Source organism: Sphaeramia orbicularis, chromosome 21 (genome assembly GCF_902148855.1).
Source record: "Sphaeramia orbicularis chromosome 21, fSphaOr1.1, whole genome shotgun sequence".
In the NCBI taxonomy this organism is placed as follows: domain Eukaryota; kingdom Metazoa; phylum Chordata; class Actinopteri; order Kurtiformes; family Apogonidae; genus Sphaeramia; species Sphaeramia orbicularis.
The window spans coordinates 28,990,456-29,008,449 of record NC_043977.1 but is presented as its reverse complement, the minus strand read 5'-3'; the positions used below and the strand labels follow the sequence as shown (position 1 = coordinate 29,008,449).

Genomic DNA, 17,994 nt, shown 5'->3' with positions numbered 1-17,994 from the left:
CTGCTGTACAACTTTATCTCTATAATTGACAGTTATAACAAGATATTAAAACAGACACTTATGGCAGTATGTCTCACCACAGTGTAGCAGATAAAACTGTATAAGTAGAATGTTTTACAAAATATCAACATTAGCAGAAATGATTGATAATATCAAGCTTCTAAACTAAACATGAACTCAACAGAAACAATAAAAAAATTCTTAACTATAAATCAAACTCATAATTTTCTTGTTTCGTCTTTTTCGTTGTTTTACCTTTACACTGTTTTTTGTTTTTCTTTTTTTTTAATCTTGTTTTCACCAACTGGAAACACTGACTTTAATGAATGGTTTAAGAATGGTTCAAACAAAGTTAAAAAAAAAAAAAAGCACCTATAATCAAAAAGATATTTTACAATTAATATTTTATGTTCAGTGCTCCTCATTTGTCTATTTAAGGTGTTCATTTCAATGGTTATCCAATTTCAACTGGACAAACTGTTAATTTCCAACTGTGATTTTTTTACTCAAACACTGATTAATCAGATATTAGATAAATAAACTGTTCTTCTGCCTTTTCAAACACCTGTCGATGCCAAGCTGCTGAACGCTGTCAATGTCTGACATTTTATTTTCTTTGAAAACACGCAGGCGCATGTGTGTCTACGAAGTGTTCTTTTCCCAAGAACACAAACAAATCCAATACCAGCTGAGTGACAAGTCAGACACTTGAATCAGGGCCCTAAAAGGCTCCATATTGATCTGCAGGGTGAGGCATTTACAAGGCATGCTGCAATCACATTTTCTCTGTCTCATGTTCTCAGCGCCGAGACACTGATTGGCTGTTTACGGGCAACAAACCGAGAAACGATATTGACAAACCATTACATGATGTCCTGAAATTCAGACGGACAGATGTGAGAAACAGCCAAGAGGGGAGTAATACGAGGAACAATAACGAAATGTGAGGATTGGACTTCAGAAAAGGTTAGAAGACCTGGCCACTGATTAACATTCTAGAAACACTGTTTTAATCACTGCAAAAGGTTCTGTTTTTCTTATAGTAGAAGATTGATCCATTGTGCCTAATTTCAATGCTATTCTCAATATCAGCTATCATGTGACTGGTTACATTAAATACATCTATTACAGAAAAGCAGTGTGAAACAGTATTTGTCAAGCAAACACAACCAGAAAGTATAGATGGGAACATTTCACACAGAATGCACCTGCATCAAAACCTTCATTTACCCCAGACAGAAATGAGGACTTTTCCAATTGTGCAACCATCCAATGTCCACATGCACTTTTCTCACAGTCACTGTCATCATTGATAAGACTAACAGCACTGAGATTACTGTCACGCATAGACACATTCAAGGCAAACACTGGCGCAGGCACGCAGAAAATTACACATGGAAACAGACATGAGCTGTCCATTTAATGATTATCATCTGACGGCTCAGCCAACAGGTTCTCCTGTTTGCACAGCTGGACAGAGAAAGTGGAGTTCTAGGATTGTACTCATGTTAGAATAATCAAAGAGGTTGCCAGAGAGGCTATGGGTTTTACCCTGCCAATAAAAAAAAAAAGATCAGGAATGATGTAGCTTTGGCTAAACGGTGTTAACCCTTTCATGCACACTGGTCACTACAGTGGACAGCTGTTCAAAAGTGTTCTCTTGTATATTCATGGATTTTGTTGTTTTAGTTCCATATCAGCCAACACAGTGGACGCTTATGCATCATCCCATACACTGCAATTCATACCATTACTGTAACTTTGCTGGTCTAGACAAACCTGATCTGCAGTAAAATGTTTGAGGGTAAAAAAACTGCTAATTGTTATTAGACTGTAATTAACAGGGTTTTTTTTTGCATATTATCTCCATGCAGGTATGTTAAAATGTGAGAAAACATGAGATTAGCAGCATTAAAAATGTTTTTATTTCATAGTTTTCACACAGTATATCAGTAAATACATGTTTCATTGGTTCTAAAACTAAATGCATGGTGTCCAGCTGAGTGGACATTTTTGTAATTCCATAAAAATAGGCTAACAAAAATCAATAAAATTATTATTTTTATGCCTAAAGAGGGATAAAAACACTCAGGAAAAAGTCGTGATTAAGGTTCTCATAATTCATGCATGAAAGGGTTAAAGACCAGGAACTTGTTGCAACAAATGCATGAGTTTTGTCTGGAGAATCAGCATGGGACTGAGTAGGAAGAGTTAGTGACTACCAACAAGTTAAAAAAAACAAAAAACAAAAACAAACCATGGACGCACATGTGTTGAATGGATTAAGCCCTGTGCTGTGGATGGAGTTTCCTCTGGAGGCATATACATTGCGGGGGGGGGGGGGGGGGGGGGGGGGCACTGGATTTCAGACTTCAGAATGTCTTTCCATTGCTTTACAATCCCTGCTAACAGGCTTCACATATGAATATACATGTCCTTCCCTATTTGCCAGAGAAGCTGGTACGGCATCTTGGTGGGTTTGACTTGGCAGACACGCCCAAACCACCCCATCTGTCCCAATTGAATCTCTTATTTGTTCATCTATTTGTTTGTGCATCTTGTCCAAAAAGTCTTATTACAAAGTTGGTCACAATTAGGTTTATTCAGCTCTGGCTTGAGCAGGTTCCAATAAGAAGACAAGGGTGGATTTTTGTTTGGACTCAGATACTGGCTGTCCTCCTTAAGAACCACTTGACTTATGTAAATGCCTCTGCTGTCCTGCTGGTTGTGATGTGGACCAGATCTCACATTGTTCAACCCATTTCCACACTTCATTAGCATCATCCCAGCACTGTAGATACATTTGACACCCTCCCATATCGATATGGAATATATATGATTGGAGTTGTATGGCTGGGTCTTGGGCGACATCGAGCACAGGATTTAGCAAAATAGCATTGGGAGAGAAGTTGTTTTGATGGAACATGTGCACATGAGGAAGCAAATGGCTAAGCAATAATAAAAACAATAATACTAAATCCATACATGTGACACATAAAAACATGCCATTTCCAGGGTAGAGTTGGATCTCAGTGGTTGCACAAGTTCACTTTGCATTTTCCATAGGATGCTCGATCAATCTGCAGCCATTAGACTAAGCCTTTCCTGCTTTGAGCTTTACTAAAACTAAAACCGCACACAGCACCTTACTTACAGTTCTGCAGTATATTTCAATGGTTGCTATTCCTTCATGGTAACACAAGACTTTCAAAATGGTCATGGACAGAATGAATGGAGCAGGAACAGAAGATGAATGATAAAATCTACTGCCAAAGTATTTCCTGCAAGCCAAACTACTGGATACCAGCATACCAGTACTAAAACATGGAATCACTCATGTGAGACTGCATACTAACACATGTTGGTAGGGTAGAGGTGACTTTAGGATTCCCTTACACACTGGATGATCTCGCACAGGCAAACATCTACTCATATCAGACCCACAGATGATACAAGATGTCAAACCCTTAACTAAAAAACAAAAACAAAAAACAAAAACTAAAGTATGACTGCTGAAATCATAAACAATAAACCAGAAACAGTCATCAAGCTAATACAAACTGTAAGCCATCACTAATATATATTGTGATTGTTTTGACAGATAAGTCCCAGCTTTAGTGGGAGTAATCATTACTGGGGTTTGTACCAACCAAATATATAAACCTTGTGTCTGGTGAATATGTCTTGCTGATCAGGGCATCTCTGCTTCATTTATAATTTTATGTTGTGACTTGTTTTTAACTGTAACCTGTATATTACACTTGGCTATATTGTGATTTTGATAATAAAATATAAAACTATATTAAACCACACACATAAATATAAAACCCTGACCGATAAAAGCTCAGAAGACAGACATACAGGTCAGAGTGACTCTAGTGAACCCTATCTACGTGTCTGCTGGGTGTGGTTTTAGTTGTCCAAGCCTGAGCTTTGACTGTTTAAACAAAGACAAATTTAAAGAATGTCGGCATACATGACTCGCACACGTCAGCTTCCTGTGAATAAACCTCCCAGTTCCTGCTCCTGTAATTTCATTTCATTTTCGAGTGTCTTCTCTAATAATGTTCTACAAATGTGTACATATAAATGTTCTTAAAATGAATGCCAGAGCAGAATAAATTTACTGTAATTTTCATAAAGTTATATTTTGCACCTAAAAGTGCATTGGAGTGTGTTCTTCCCCTTTGCCAAATACTAACAGTCATTTGGCAAGAAAGCAGACGTGGAAAATGTCCTCATGTGCACTGAACTGTGATTTTTTTTTTATTGAGCATGTTGTAATTTTACAGCCATTTAACTTTACTGCTGCCTCTCTGAGTAAAGGTCTACAAAGAGTAGAAAGTTTATATTATGGGCTGCCCGCCAGGAGGTGCAGCCAGACTCTCTAAATCATCTATGGGAGAGTTTATCAGAGGTAATGGCACCAACTGTGGAGCAGTTTTAACATAGACGTCCACTCCAGTTCCTCGTCCTTTTATAACACATTTATCATTTTAGACTTGCCTTATATTTCATTTTCATGTTGCGTTTATGCGCGTTTGGTCAAAGGTTAATTCACTTCGTTATCCCTGAAGGGAAATTCAGTTTATGCATTTTACCCGTTTTGTACCAAGCATTAGAACTAGTGATTAGTAGGACTGCAACTAACAATAATTTTAACAATCGATTAATCTGTAGATTATTTTAATTACTAAGTGATTCATCAGATAAACACAAAAGACTCAATTCTCAAAGATAAGTGTTAAGCCCAAAGCAATATAGGCTGCAGACAACTCACTAATGATCACATCCCTGCAATGGCCTTGGGTAATGTTAGCGGATGCTAGCCTGCTACCTAAACTTGTTATGGTTAGACACTAGCATGCTATAGTCTTCAACCAGCTTTGGTTATGGGTATCAAACTAGCGTTGTATGTATTAGTTTCAGTGAAACGATAAGTAACGTTAGTCTAGTGGCCTAATAAATAGAGATGGATGAAAATATTATAATTTCAAAGACAGTGTCTAACTAGCTAGTGGGCTAAAGTAATCATGACATGTAGGTTATCTTAAGCTAGGTTTCCATTATGTTTGCGGTGGCCACAGCAGCCCCGTTTGCCTGAAATGTAGTGTGCCATGGGATTTTGGCCATTTTTTTCTCCATATTCAATTTTTGTTAAATAAATGGTGCACTACATTTTGGGCAAACAGGGCTGCTGTGGCCACCACGAACATAATATAAATTTTGTTGTTGCAGCACTAGTGATTAGCATTAGCACTGCCATTGAAGGTGCTCAGGGACTGCCTCTAAACCAGGGGTCGGCAACCCTGGTCCTACAGAGCCACTATCCTGCATGTTTTAGATGTTTCCTTCTTCCAACACACCTGATGGTCATTACCGGGCTTCTGCAGAGCGTGATGATAGGCTTATCGTTTGAATCAGGTGTGTTGGAAGAGGGATACACCTAAAACATGCAGGATAGTGGCTCTGTAGGACCAGGGTTGCCGACCCCTGCTCTAAACTATCATCAGTACCTTGGTCATGGTTCCAACACTGTTTAAAACATTTTTAACTGTGCAGCCAAAAGAGATATTTCACCTCAGAGAGTCGATACTGAATATACTGTACTTACTTCCTTCCATCTGTATTTTAAAGCCCCCACATTCACATTTTAATAAAGAGTCGTGCACCTGTACTTCACCTCTCCCCTTTCTTCTCTCTTGGCTCACTGTAGTGATTTTTCCCACACTCAGGCTTACCTCAGTGATGATTACCACCAAGTCATAAGTCATTTAATTCCCAAAAAGAATGTGCATGTGCCGGCGGTGTGGAAATGCCTCTGTTTCCAGAGGGATGACACTTAGCCGAGCAGCTAATGAGCTGTGCAGATCAGGCTGTAAAAACATCAGACCATCAAGCACCAGCAAGACCCATTTATTTGACTTCACCACCTCAACCATCAGTGAAATGCAACAAATAGAGCACTTTCCATTAATATATATATATATATATATATATATATATATATATATATATATATATATATATATATATATATATATAGTATCTTCAATTTCTCTCAAACATTATGAGATTATCTGCATGTGAACCCTACACAAACCTTAGGAAAACCCTGTTTGCCCTTTCTCCTTCCTCATTTCTTTTCCCTTTATTGATTTCCACATTCTGAGCTGCTCAGACAAAACAGAAGGAAGTGGTTCCCTCCTTCGCTTCCCCATTAAAGTCTGTGTTTTTTCTGCTGCTCAGTCTCTCCTCCCCCTTCCTCCACCTCCTCAGCATCCTCCCTGCTGCTGCTTTGATAACAGGCTGTCACAAGTGTTTAATGTTTCTTCAGAAAGTGCTAGCTGTCCCTTAAGGGCTCCAGTGTTGCTGGTGGGTGGCTGGCAGGCAGGCAAATGACAATTGCATTTGCAGGCAAAAGGACAACCACACATGTCAGAAGAGAGGGAAACAGAAAAGCAGAGAGAGCGAAGAAGGAGCACTCCTCCTCCTCCTCGATTCATCTGTGCTTTGATTGGACAGTGATTGTTATATGTGGACCTCATTGCCAGCCAGTAAAGGGCAGCGGTATAAACAAATGCTGTAATTACGAGACCCTAATGTGACACAAGGGAAGAGAGGCCGAATGAGAGACAGCCAGCAGAGGGGCTGTTTGCCAGTACTATTAAATTAACTTTTTTCTGTACCGTTTGTTTTGCCTGTTTGACTGGTATTTGAACTGACACTGACCTAAATTCTTCACTGTCTGACAGACAGAAGGACGTGCAGGCAGGCAAACAGTCGATTGAACTGTCAGTCGAACTGAAAGAGGACAGCGGTCGGGCCGGGGGAAGTGAAAGGACACAGGACGAAATCAGTCAACACTGAAAACCTGACAGGCTACGAGCACACAGCTGTTAGAATGAAAGCTTTTTACACGGTTTCAAACTGGGAAAGTGCTCATGAACAAGCAAACACAGCAGACATTAGAGGCTGAGATTCATTTCAGAGCTGATAACAGATCATTGGTGATCAAAGACACTGATATATGTTATTTCCCTGCACTTTATTAACAGTTAATTTATTCATTTGGACTCATTCTCTGTGTATTGTATTGTATTATTGTAGTGTTTTACACTTTGGCTTCTCTTTGTTCTGTGTATGCAGCAACCAATAATTTCCCATCCTGGCATTAATAAAGCATTTCTGATTCTGATTTAAATGAATGAAATTTCTGAATTTGTAATGCACTGCAGAAGGATTTATGTTGTTGTAATGTTTATTTACTGAGGTAAATCACACAGATCCTGATATTGAAAAGATGCAGCTGCCCAACATGATATCATGAAATCGCATAAATATGCACAGCACTTTTAATTTGCATTAATTGGTGTGTTATCTGTATGCATTACAAGCTGTCCGCATGTATGTTTACGCCGCATCAAATATCACGCACTGAGGATTAGGGGTTACAGTTATGTGAACTGGAGATCTTGGCATAAATTGACACGTGACTAAATGTCACTGAATAACACACGAAAGGACGAAAATGTGTACGTATAGCACGCCAAATGCCATAAGAACTGGCGTGACATACAACGCGATTTCATGAGATCAGTCTCAGCTGCCTATACAGTATAAAATATAGACAGTTGCAGTATGAGGTTTAAGGCACTTTCTGAAAAAACAGAACTCGGATTCACCTATCAAAGGATGAAAAAGTAAAAACTGAGGATGCAATGATTAACCCTTTAACCCCCGATGTGTCTGTGGTGAGCATTATGAACATATAATTTATTTTAAATATTCATAAAAATTCAACTGTTTGCTCAATGAGAAAAAATGTAAAACGTGTCGAAAGAATAGACTTTGTTCTTTCCGTACACATCTGAGCATGCTCAGTGCATCCCCCACCACCTGTGAAATGGGGGGTAAAACACAGAAAGTGAGTGAGACTGACTCAATCTGCTGCTACAATCTGGCCTATTTACAGCTGCAATTGTTGTAGATGTTCATTAATATGCACTGTCCCTATTAAATAAATAAATAAATAAATAAATAAAAAATGGTTTGGGCTTCTTTTTTTTTTTTTTTTTTTAACCGTTTTCCTTATGGTTTTTTGTTTTTACTGTTGTTTGCAGTATTGTAGTGATTTTCCTTTATTTATTTAAATTTTTTTTTACTGTGTTTTTACAGAGTTTTGATGTGTAACCACTTTTTGGAGTTCAACCAGTTGTTGAAAAGCAGAAAAAAAAGAGCCCCAACACAAAAACTACTGGGCCAAAATTCAAATACTTGTTGTTGTTCAGTGTGTTCCAGTTCACAGTTCATATTAACATCCTAAATCTCTTATTGATGTACATTCTGGGTTCATTCTTATTTAGTAAAAACCTATAAACCTTAAATTCCTCTCTTTGTCTTTTTCTGTTACTCCATCCTCTTTTGACCCTAAAACACAATAAAATAAAACCAATGAAGAAAAGGAACACAAGCTCATACTCACAGCAGCTTTTATCACACTTTTACGGCTGCAAATTCACAAATGCACGTTTACCTGTAATAATGTCTCGGGGGTTAAATGATTAAAGAATCGCTCTGAGTTTGGGTCAATGACCAGTGAATCATAACTGAATCAAATCACGAGGTCAGTGAAGATTCACACCTTTAAAGGAGTGATATTTTGCTTTTTTTTAAATGTAATTATGCATTTTAAAACATTACCTTGTGGTCTACATAAATTGTAAATGCTCTGCTTGGGTCTGAATTCTTCCTTAATTCAACTCCACAGGTCCATCTTCAACCCTATTTCTGAGTAATGACACCAGAAAGGTCGTTTTGGCCCTTTAAATGCAAATGAGCCACTTCAGGCCCCGCCCCCTCCAGGTTGTTGGCTGTGCTGCTCTGTCCTGTTCAACCAACAACTGAACATTTAAGGTAATCGGCTCAAAGTTTGAACATATTTTCAGTATGAACTACAACCACTGCTGCTGACAAACAGTTATGTCGTACTCGGAGAAATGTCCGTTGGAAGTCTTGACCTTATGTGCGCAAATGTTGTGACGTAACTAGTTATAAATGGAATAGGAACAGGTTGTAGAAATCCAATCGATTTTTGCCAAAATGAATATAAAGATAGTTTTGCAGCACCTGGAGGGTTCAAATTCAAACTTTCTGAACTATTAGGGCCCAAATACACAAATAAATGTACCAAAGACTAATAAAAGTGGGTTTAGAAAAATATGATCCCTTTAAAATCTGGACATCAACATTTACTCCAACATAAACATCACCACAAACCTGTCCAAATGCCCTTAGGCCCAGAGTGCAATTCAGTGATATTTCAACCAGGTGTGTTGTCAGTGTTCGCCTTGAATTAATGAGATTAAAAGCAATACATAAATGTTTTTCAATCTCTTTCAATCCCTTTATACTAGATCTCTGTCTACAGCGTCTACTGCGCCCTTTAATCCAATAAATGATTCATTAGAATTCCTCTGCATGTAAGTTAGTTGTGCTATTGATTTGTCCTATTGTTTATATGTTAACAAATTAATTATTCATGCGTTTGGTTTGTGCAGTGTAACTACACAGTAAACAACCATATGTTGCTTTCAGGGTCATTTTAAAAGAAGTGATTCTGATTTATTTGCTTTTATTTACAGAAACTACTACTTTTAACCTGTCCAGCCATCCAGTTTTCTCAGTGTATTCAATACTGAGAAAACAGTCTGGAACTGAACTGATCGCTGTGAAATATGCACCATCTATTCCATTTTGAACCAATCATAAGTCTGGGGGGCGGGTGTTTCACAATGCATCATATACACCAACTTCTTTTTGTCAAAGTCAGTTCCAAGTCATTCTTACTCTGAAAATACTCTACACTTATTCTTTTTATGTGAACATTCTTTTAATTTCTGGACTAAAATTGAAAAATATATCATATCTAAAAGCAATAATAAGATACCTATAACATCCCAAAATTGTAATTAATATTTTAAACATGATATTCACAATTTAGAATTTGTTGTAAATTTGTTCATGTTATTTGGAAAATTTCATATACATAAAATAAATACACTAAAACACACCCAAATTTGAAAATCTTCCTATTGGAATTTGAAAATTATATTAAATCTTTAGAATTTATCCATAATTTAAAAAAGCTCTAACACCCTGGCTATTTATAAACAATTATTTAATATTGACTGAACTCTCTGCTGTATTTATTTATTTATATTTGTTAGATCTGTTATTTTTATTTATTTATTTACTTTTCTATACTATTATTTGTATATTATGCTTTGTATCTTTCATTATTTTCTTAAACTTATATGTTCAAATGCCTTTTCCCTTTTGACATCTTGTTTGTTCAAATTTTTTGTACCGTATACTCAAAGGTTTTCAACAAAGTTGGGGAAAAAAAAAAAAAAAGTCAGTTCCAAGTCCACAAATCTTACAACTGTTGTCGGTTGTTTGTTTCAAAAATAAAGATTGAATTACAGATTACACTCTATATTCTTAAGTTTCTCTGACAAAAGAATCACGTCTGTCTTATCTGTGATTGGTTTACTCAGCACCTGTTAGTCCCACCTTTATATTTGGATTCAAGCTCTGCAATTCCAGACAGATTTCTGATTGAGAAACACGGACGGCTTTTGGTAAATACATAATATATACAGAATAAAGGAAAAAGAAAGAACCTGATGAGAGGGGTCTCTACTAGGATGATGATGGGGTGTAAACCAGATACACTCTAGTACTGTGAGATTATGTAATGCTATACTGTATTGTTTTAAATGAATAGATAAAAGATAAATGGCAGACAAGTTTATTTTGTTTTCCCTCTTTCGCTCAGCAACAATGATCTAATCAATCTGCAGCCATTAGATCAGTGGTTCTCAACTTTTTTTGACTCATGACCCCAGTATTTTTGTGTAATTCGAAAGAAAAAGTTTCGGATCAGATCTTCTATAATATACACACTTTCTGTTTTTTCTTCTCCTTTATAAAATAAATAAACAGTCTCTTCAGGTCTTCAAGCATCATCTTCCACATGGATTAATATGTTTCATCATTCTATGACATATTACAGTTGCAGTTGATGTAAATTATGCAGGTGCAACTGTGATTTCACTTTTTCGGGATTCATTTAATCCACCAGAGAATGGGAGATTAATGAGAACAACTGCTGTTGTGTGGATTTGTTGCTGGTGTTATTCATGTTGTTGTTGTTTATGATATTTTGTGCGTGTTTTTTGTTTGTTTGTTTGTTTGTTTGTTTCTTTTTTTTGTTCAGTTTACTCAGTTCTTGTTGTAGTTATTATCATTATAATTATCACCATGGTTGTTATTGTTATTGTTGATATTTTCTTGTGAGGGTCTTTGCCACCTTCTTTTTCTTTTCCTCCCCCCTTCACTCTCTCCTCCTTTCTTCCCCCTTTTTTCTCCTTCCCTCTGTTCCTTCCTGTCAGACCACCATTCCGCTGTTATGATTCTAGACAAGTATAGAAAAATATATATATCGACTAAAATTTGCTTAGAGGTCTTATTTATGTCTTTGTGCATAAGAAACCAATATAAGTGAATCACCAAAGGAACTTTGTGTTGGTAAATGCAAGTTATGCAAATTAACAGGATTTCAGTTCTGTTGCAACATCTTGATGGTCATATGAACTATGTTTTCAGGTCAAAAATGTCCAATTTCATCACAATTAATGCTATATTTTCATGTCACAAATGGCCAAGTTATATTTTAACTGAATTTACCTGAAAAACAAATATTCTATTCTTTTAGATTCCATAGTTTTTCTTACAAGATTATATACTACATATCACATGTTTTATTTTTACAGGTTGCAATATGGAGCATCATGCTGATCCATCCACGCCACTTTTTAAATCAACAGTTTTCTAATAATAAGCATTTTTTATAAAGAAATAACAATTCTATATTGTTATTTACTCTTTAGTATGATGATAAACTGTACAATAAATAATTCTGATCCTAGTTTTTGCACAGGGATCATTAGTGTAAACGGTGACATGGCTGCCGAGCATCAGTATGATGGGATCTGTAACAACCATGTCACATCCGTCCACTTCCACATTTTGTGTTTTTGTGTCAGCTGTTATTGTTTTAGATCCAGAATACTAACATTTATGAATAAGAGGATAATTAGCAGTTGTAAGTATATAAGTTTATTACTAACTAGAAGCACTCGGAGAGCGCACACCTCCGCCAAGGCTGATCAGTGCCCCCCCCCCCCCCCCCCCCCGTGGGCCCCCCCACGCCAAGGAGGTTATGTTTTTGCCAGGGTTTGTTTGTCTGTCTGTCTGTCTGCTTGTCTGTCCGTTAGTGTGCAACATAACTCAAAAAGTTATGGACAGATTTTGATGAAATTTTCTGGTCTGCGCCACCCCCCGTGGGCCCCCCCACCCCCGATCACCACCAAAATTTAATCATTTCTTCCTTATCCCATTTCCAACAAACCCTGAAAATTTCATCAAAATCTGTCCATAACTTTTTGAGTTATGTTGCACACTAACGGACAGACAAACAGACAGACAGACAAACAAACAAACCCTGGCAAAAACATAACCTCCTTGGCGGAGGTAATAAAGTACTGGTACTGACCAGATCATCATGGGTAATGTCACATCCGTCCACCAGCAAAAGTTTTCACATACACGTGCTATTCAAAATCCAATATTTCTGAAAATATAGCTTCCACTGTCAAATAATATCAGTAGTCTGTGCACAAACGTATTAGCATTATTTCAACACAGTTCTATGCATTTCTTACAACTTTTTTTTGACAAAAATGGCCACTCATTTGACCCCGTAAGTAAATTTTAGCCGAAATATACCCACCAGAGAATAACTGATTTTACATACACAGACACAGTACACTGTAAAAAATGACTGTAGAATTAACACAAAAAAATTGTAAAATTGCAACATAAAAAAACTGTAAGTGACAATACAAAGCAAAGTTATTTATTTGAAAAGATTTTTGTGCTAACAATTAAATCAAATATAGCTGTAGTTTTTACAGGAAGAGTGCATGAACAAAACCAGATTTGTATGTAGAAATTATGTATTTCTATTGTTTTTAGAAAAAAAAACTGTACATTGAAAAAGAATGTGATGCCATTTAAATTGCAAGACCATAATGTTGAAATAACGGCCTATTTGCTTTTTTTTTTTTTTTAAATGAAAAAGTTCTAAAAAAGTAAAAATTTAACAATGTAACATTTTAAATTTGTAAATTAATGGGTTGGTAGAGCTGGTAGAGCAGCTCGTCCAGTAAGCAGAGGGTTGGTGGTTCGAATCCTGGCTCAGACTGTCCATATGTTGAAGTTTACATGGAAGACACTGAACCCTGAATTGACCTGGTGGCTTTGGATACCATGAAGGTGTAGAAAATGCACTGAATAAGTGCAGTCCATTTACCACTTAAATCTACATGTTTAAAATGTTAAATCTACATGTCACTCCATAAATATGTGTGCAGTTGGATGTGTTTTTTACAGTATTGTTCTGGAAACCACAGCTGCCAGTTTTTTTCTGTAAAAACAACAGGATTTTTTTTTTTTTTTTTTTTACAGTGTATGCATTAGAGACATAATAATAAAAAGAAAACCACTTTTGCTTGGAGTTTGCAGACATGACTCCTGGTGTTTATTGTGCATGTATAAGTGGCCTTTATTCTGTGAATCACTGAACCGCCCCACATATCCAGCCAGTACCACCATCACCACTGCTGCTGCTGCTGCTGCTGCATGCAAATCAGCTGCTGACAGTGGAAGAAACCCTGGTGGATTTCCACGGCTCACATGCGGACTGAGACTGAAGAGGAACACAATCATATGGGATGTAAAACCCAACGGGGAGTGGGGGGGGTGGGACAGTTACATGACAAGAACACGCACTGTATCAGCCACGCAGATTGGATCTAGTGTATGTACTGATTTCTGAGAGCCCGTTGTGTTATGTAATCCAAGTCTGCTGTGGCTGATTAGCTGCTACTTAACCGGTGATACAGCGGTGGACAGGAGGAGGAAGACACGCCACCGCGGACACGGACGACACTGGATGGAACACCGGCGAGCAAACCCACGCATCCTGCTCCAACTCGAGCCTCCTGCGTGTCTGATCCCACCTGACAGCTTTGTGCACCACTTCTGACCGACAACAAACGCGTGTCTTCCGTGCAACAAGTCAGCTCACGCGCAGAGCTCATCAGCTGCGGTTCAAATCCATCCACTCACTTTGTTTACGCCCAAACTGCGCACGCGGCAAAGTGAAGTTTTCCCACCCGTGACTCCTACCTGATATGCCTCCGCCGACCACTATCACATCGTAGGTGTTGCTGGGTGCAGTCATGGTGCCTCCTGGTCCGTCTGTGCCGTGTCCGCCCGCCGCTGAACGCAGGGCGCGCGGAGGAGCGCATCTGTATTAAAAGCGCCGACCAGGCCCACTGGCCGCAGACTCCGCCCACCCATAGTAAAACACGCACTGCTCCACGGTGAGGGGGATTTACAGCAGGGGTGTCAAACTCCTTTTCTTCCAGGGGGTCACATTCAGCTCAGTTCGAGTCATTTATATTCTGATGTGGACTGGGAAAAAGTATGGTTATTACCAAAGGAAGTTTTTTTATTATTATTATTATTATTTCGAATAAGGTGAGAGAGGTGTCTTTAAAACTGTTCCACAGGTGTTATCCAGTTCATTCAGCTTTAGTTAAGGATAAGATTAATGTCGACCCTCTTTGCTCATTTTGTCATAATTCGGATGAAACATTAACTCATTTGTTTTGGGAATGTGCCTTCTGTCAATTTTTTTTTTTTTTTTTTGGTGTGATATCAATCTTTTTTTAAATAGAAAGCTGGATATTTCTTTTAACTTCAAAACTGAAAATATTTTATTTGGTTTCTTTATTTCTGATCTGCCTGCTCAGAAATTGTTTATTATTATTTCATTTCCTTATTAGTCAAATTTCATATACATGCCAGCAAATTTGCCAATCAGAAACCCAGCTTTGAGGTCTTTAAATCTTACTTGAAATCCTACTTAGACACACTTAAATTTTGCACTAACCCTAAAACTATGAAGACTAAAGCCTTATGTGACAAATTTAAGTTGTAATTTATTTTTTTTTTTTAATTTTTCTCTTCTTGTTTATTCCTTTACTTTTATTTATTTAATTTACTTACCTATATATGTATTTATATTTAATTTCTTCCTGCCTCACCTCAAGCATTATGTTTTCTCCATGCCATGTTCTGTTCTATGTATATATGGTATTATGTAAATAAAGTATGAGAAAAAAAAAAAACAACCAAAAAAAACATTCAGCTCAATTTGATCTCCGGTGGGCCGGACCAGTAAAATAATAACATAATAACCTATAAATAATGACAACTCCACATTTTTTATATGCAAAAAATAACATTAACCCTTTCATACATGGTGGTCACTACAGTGGACAGTTAATCTACAGCTGTTCTCTTGTATATTCATGGGTTTTGTTGTTTTAGTTCCATATCAGCCAACACAGTGGACGCTTATGCACCATCCCATACAATGTAATTTATACCATTACTGTAACTTTGCTGTTCTTGATAAACCTGATCTGCACTGACATGTTTGAGGGTAAATCAATTGCTAGTTGTTAACAGTTTGTAATTAACAGTTTTCTTAAAAACAAAAAGTTTTTTTTTTGCACATTATCTTCATGAAGTCAGTAATTACTAGTATTACAGTATGATAAATTGTGAGAAAACATCAGATTAGCTGCATTAAAAATGTTTTTATTTCATAGTTTTCACACAGTATATCACTTTTTTAAATAGCGTTTTAAAAACATGTTTCTTTGCTTCAAAAATTAAACACATGGTGTCCAGCTGAGAGGATATTTTTGTAACTCCATAAATAATAGGTTCCTTAAAAAATTTCAATCACATTGTTTTTTGTCATGCCTAAGGAGGAATAAAAACACTCAGGAAAGTTCATGCATCAAAGGGTCACGTTTTCCTAAAACAAACGTATGCTATCTTTATGGAGAAAGGCTTTTTGGACATTTTTGCTAAAAATGTATTTATGATTAAAGTTCAGTTTATGCTACGAATGATCAATTGTAATGTATGTATCAGACTCCAATTGGACACATTTAAGTATTTTTTGGGAGAAATATTCATATTCAGTTGTATAATAATTCATGAAAGGGTTAAATTATGAAAATATTCTCATTTTACAAACTATCCAAACAAAAAAGATGTGAATAACCTGAAAAAACTGAAATTTCTGAAGAAAAACAAGAAGAAATAATAATAAGAAAAATCTGATCAATATTCTGCCTCAATTTATGATTAATACATGTGCATTACAGATCAGATTTACCAAGACACTAAACAGGCAGAATATTGTTAAAATTGCTCTTATGTTTCTTTAGACATTTCAGGTTGTTCATATGTGTTCAGGTTATTGACATTTTATTATTAAAGGATATCAGAATTTAATGTTCTTTGCAGTAAATCAAAGAGAAAAAATTGGTGTTGCCATTATTTATAGGCATGATGCCATATTATTTTTTTCACATGAAACCAAGAAGAAAATTTGGAGTCATTATTTCTAGGTTATTATACTATTATTTTCCAGGTTGATGCCCTTGACTGTTAATATCTTCTGCACTTTGCAAATCCAGTTTGGAACCTTTGGCAGGCCGGTTTTGGACCCCAGGCCGCATGTTTGACACCTGTGATTTACAGGAGGCGTCCGTGACCTGCACAGACCTGACTATTCTTCTGGAAAAGTCAGTGAAAATAAAGGACTTCGCCCCTGATATCGGGGCATTTAAGGTGTGGTTCAAAGTCTGTTCTTTATCAGTGGAAGTGGGGTGAGTTAGTGGGCAAAGTGTGAATTAAGTGTAAATGTGTGTGATGGGGAGTTTCACTATGACTAATACACATTTAACCTTTTACTGTAAAATGAACAGAATGGAAACATCTTCTTTTCTTTGCATTGTTACTTCCTTGGACATTTATTATATTAACCCTTTCATGCATAGTGGTCACTCCAGCGGACAGTTATTCCACAGCTGTTCTCTTGTATATTCATGGACTTTTATTGTTTTAGTTCCATATCAGCCAACACAGTGGACGCCTATGCATCATCCCATACACTGCAATTCATACCATTACTGTAACTGTGCTGTTCTTGATAAATCTGATCTACAGTAACATGTTTGAGTGTAAATCAGTTGCTTGTTATTGTTAATAGACTGTAATTAACCTTTTTTCTTAAACAAAAAAAAATAAAAATTTTTTTTGCATATTATCTTCATAAAGTGAATAATAACTAATATTAGAGTATATTATAATATGACGAAACACCAGATTAGCAGCATTAAAAAAAATTATTTCATAGTTTTCACACAGTGTATCAGTAAATACATGTTTCTTTGTTTCCAAAATTAAATGCATGATGTCCAGCTGAGTGGATATTTTTGCAACTCCATGAGAAATAGGTTCATAAAAAAAATTCTTCAATCGCATTGTTTTTTTTTCAGGCCTAAAGAGGAATAAAAACACTCAGGAAAAACATCTTGATAGGGTCAAAAAACGGTATTCAAAATCTCTCTGACGGGACATTTTAGAGAAAATTTGACCCACGTTTTTACTTTTAAATTCATTTTTGCTTTAGTTGGACCACAAGGGATTATCCAAAACAAGGAGCTACTTTATATTGAAATAAATGTTGGAATGGCAGTCAATTAAAATTTGCTCTCTGACTGGGCACTACTGTGTTTTGACCCATTAAGGCTCTCATAATTCATGCATGAAATGGTTATTAATTTATTTATTTACACGCACACGCACACACACACACACACACACACACACACACACACACATAGGCTTGTAGCAGCTGAGATGTCCATATGTTTATTTTATTTTTAATTTTTTTTACTTCAAATATAAAAAAAGGCAAAAAAAAAGTAAAAAAAA

At 36.6% G+C, this 17,994-nt stretch overlaps 1 protein-coding gene across 1 annotated transcript in view; it reads right to left on the bottom strand.

Annotated features, from left to right (window-relative positions):
- Positions 1-14,440, bottom strand: part of mao (monoamine oxidase) — a 90,283-nt gene extending 75,843 nt beyond the window's left edge. The window contains exon 1 of the mRNA XM_030124764.1: positions 14,317-14,440. Within this exon, the coding sequence (XP_029980624.1) occupies positions 14,317-14,371 (55 nt within the window). The 5' untranslated portion in view covers positions 14,372-14,440. The remainder of the gene's footprint in view (positions 1-14,316) is intronic.
- Between the last annotated feature and the right edge of the window lie 3,554 nt (positions 14,441-17,994).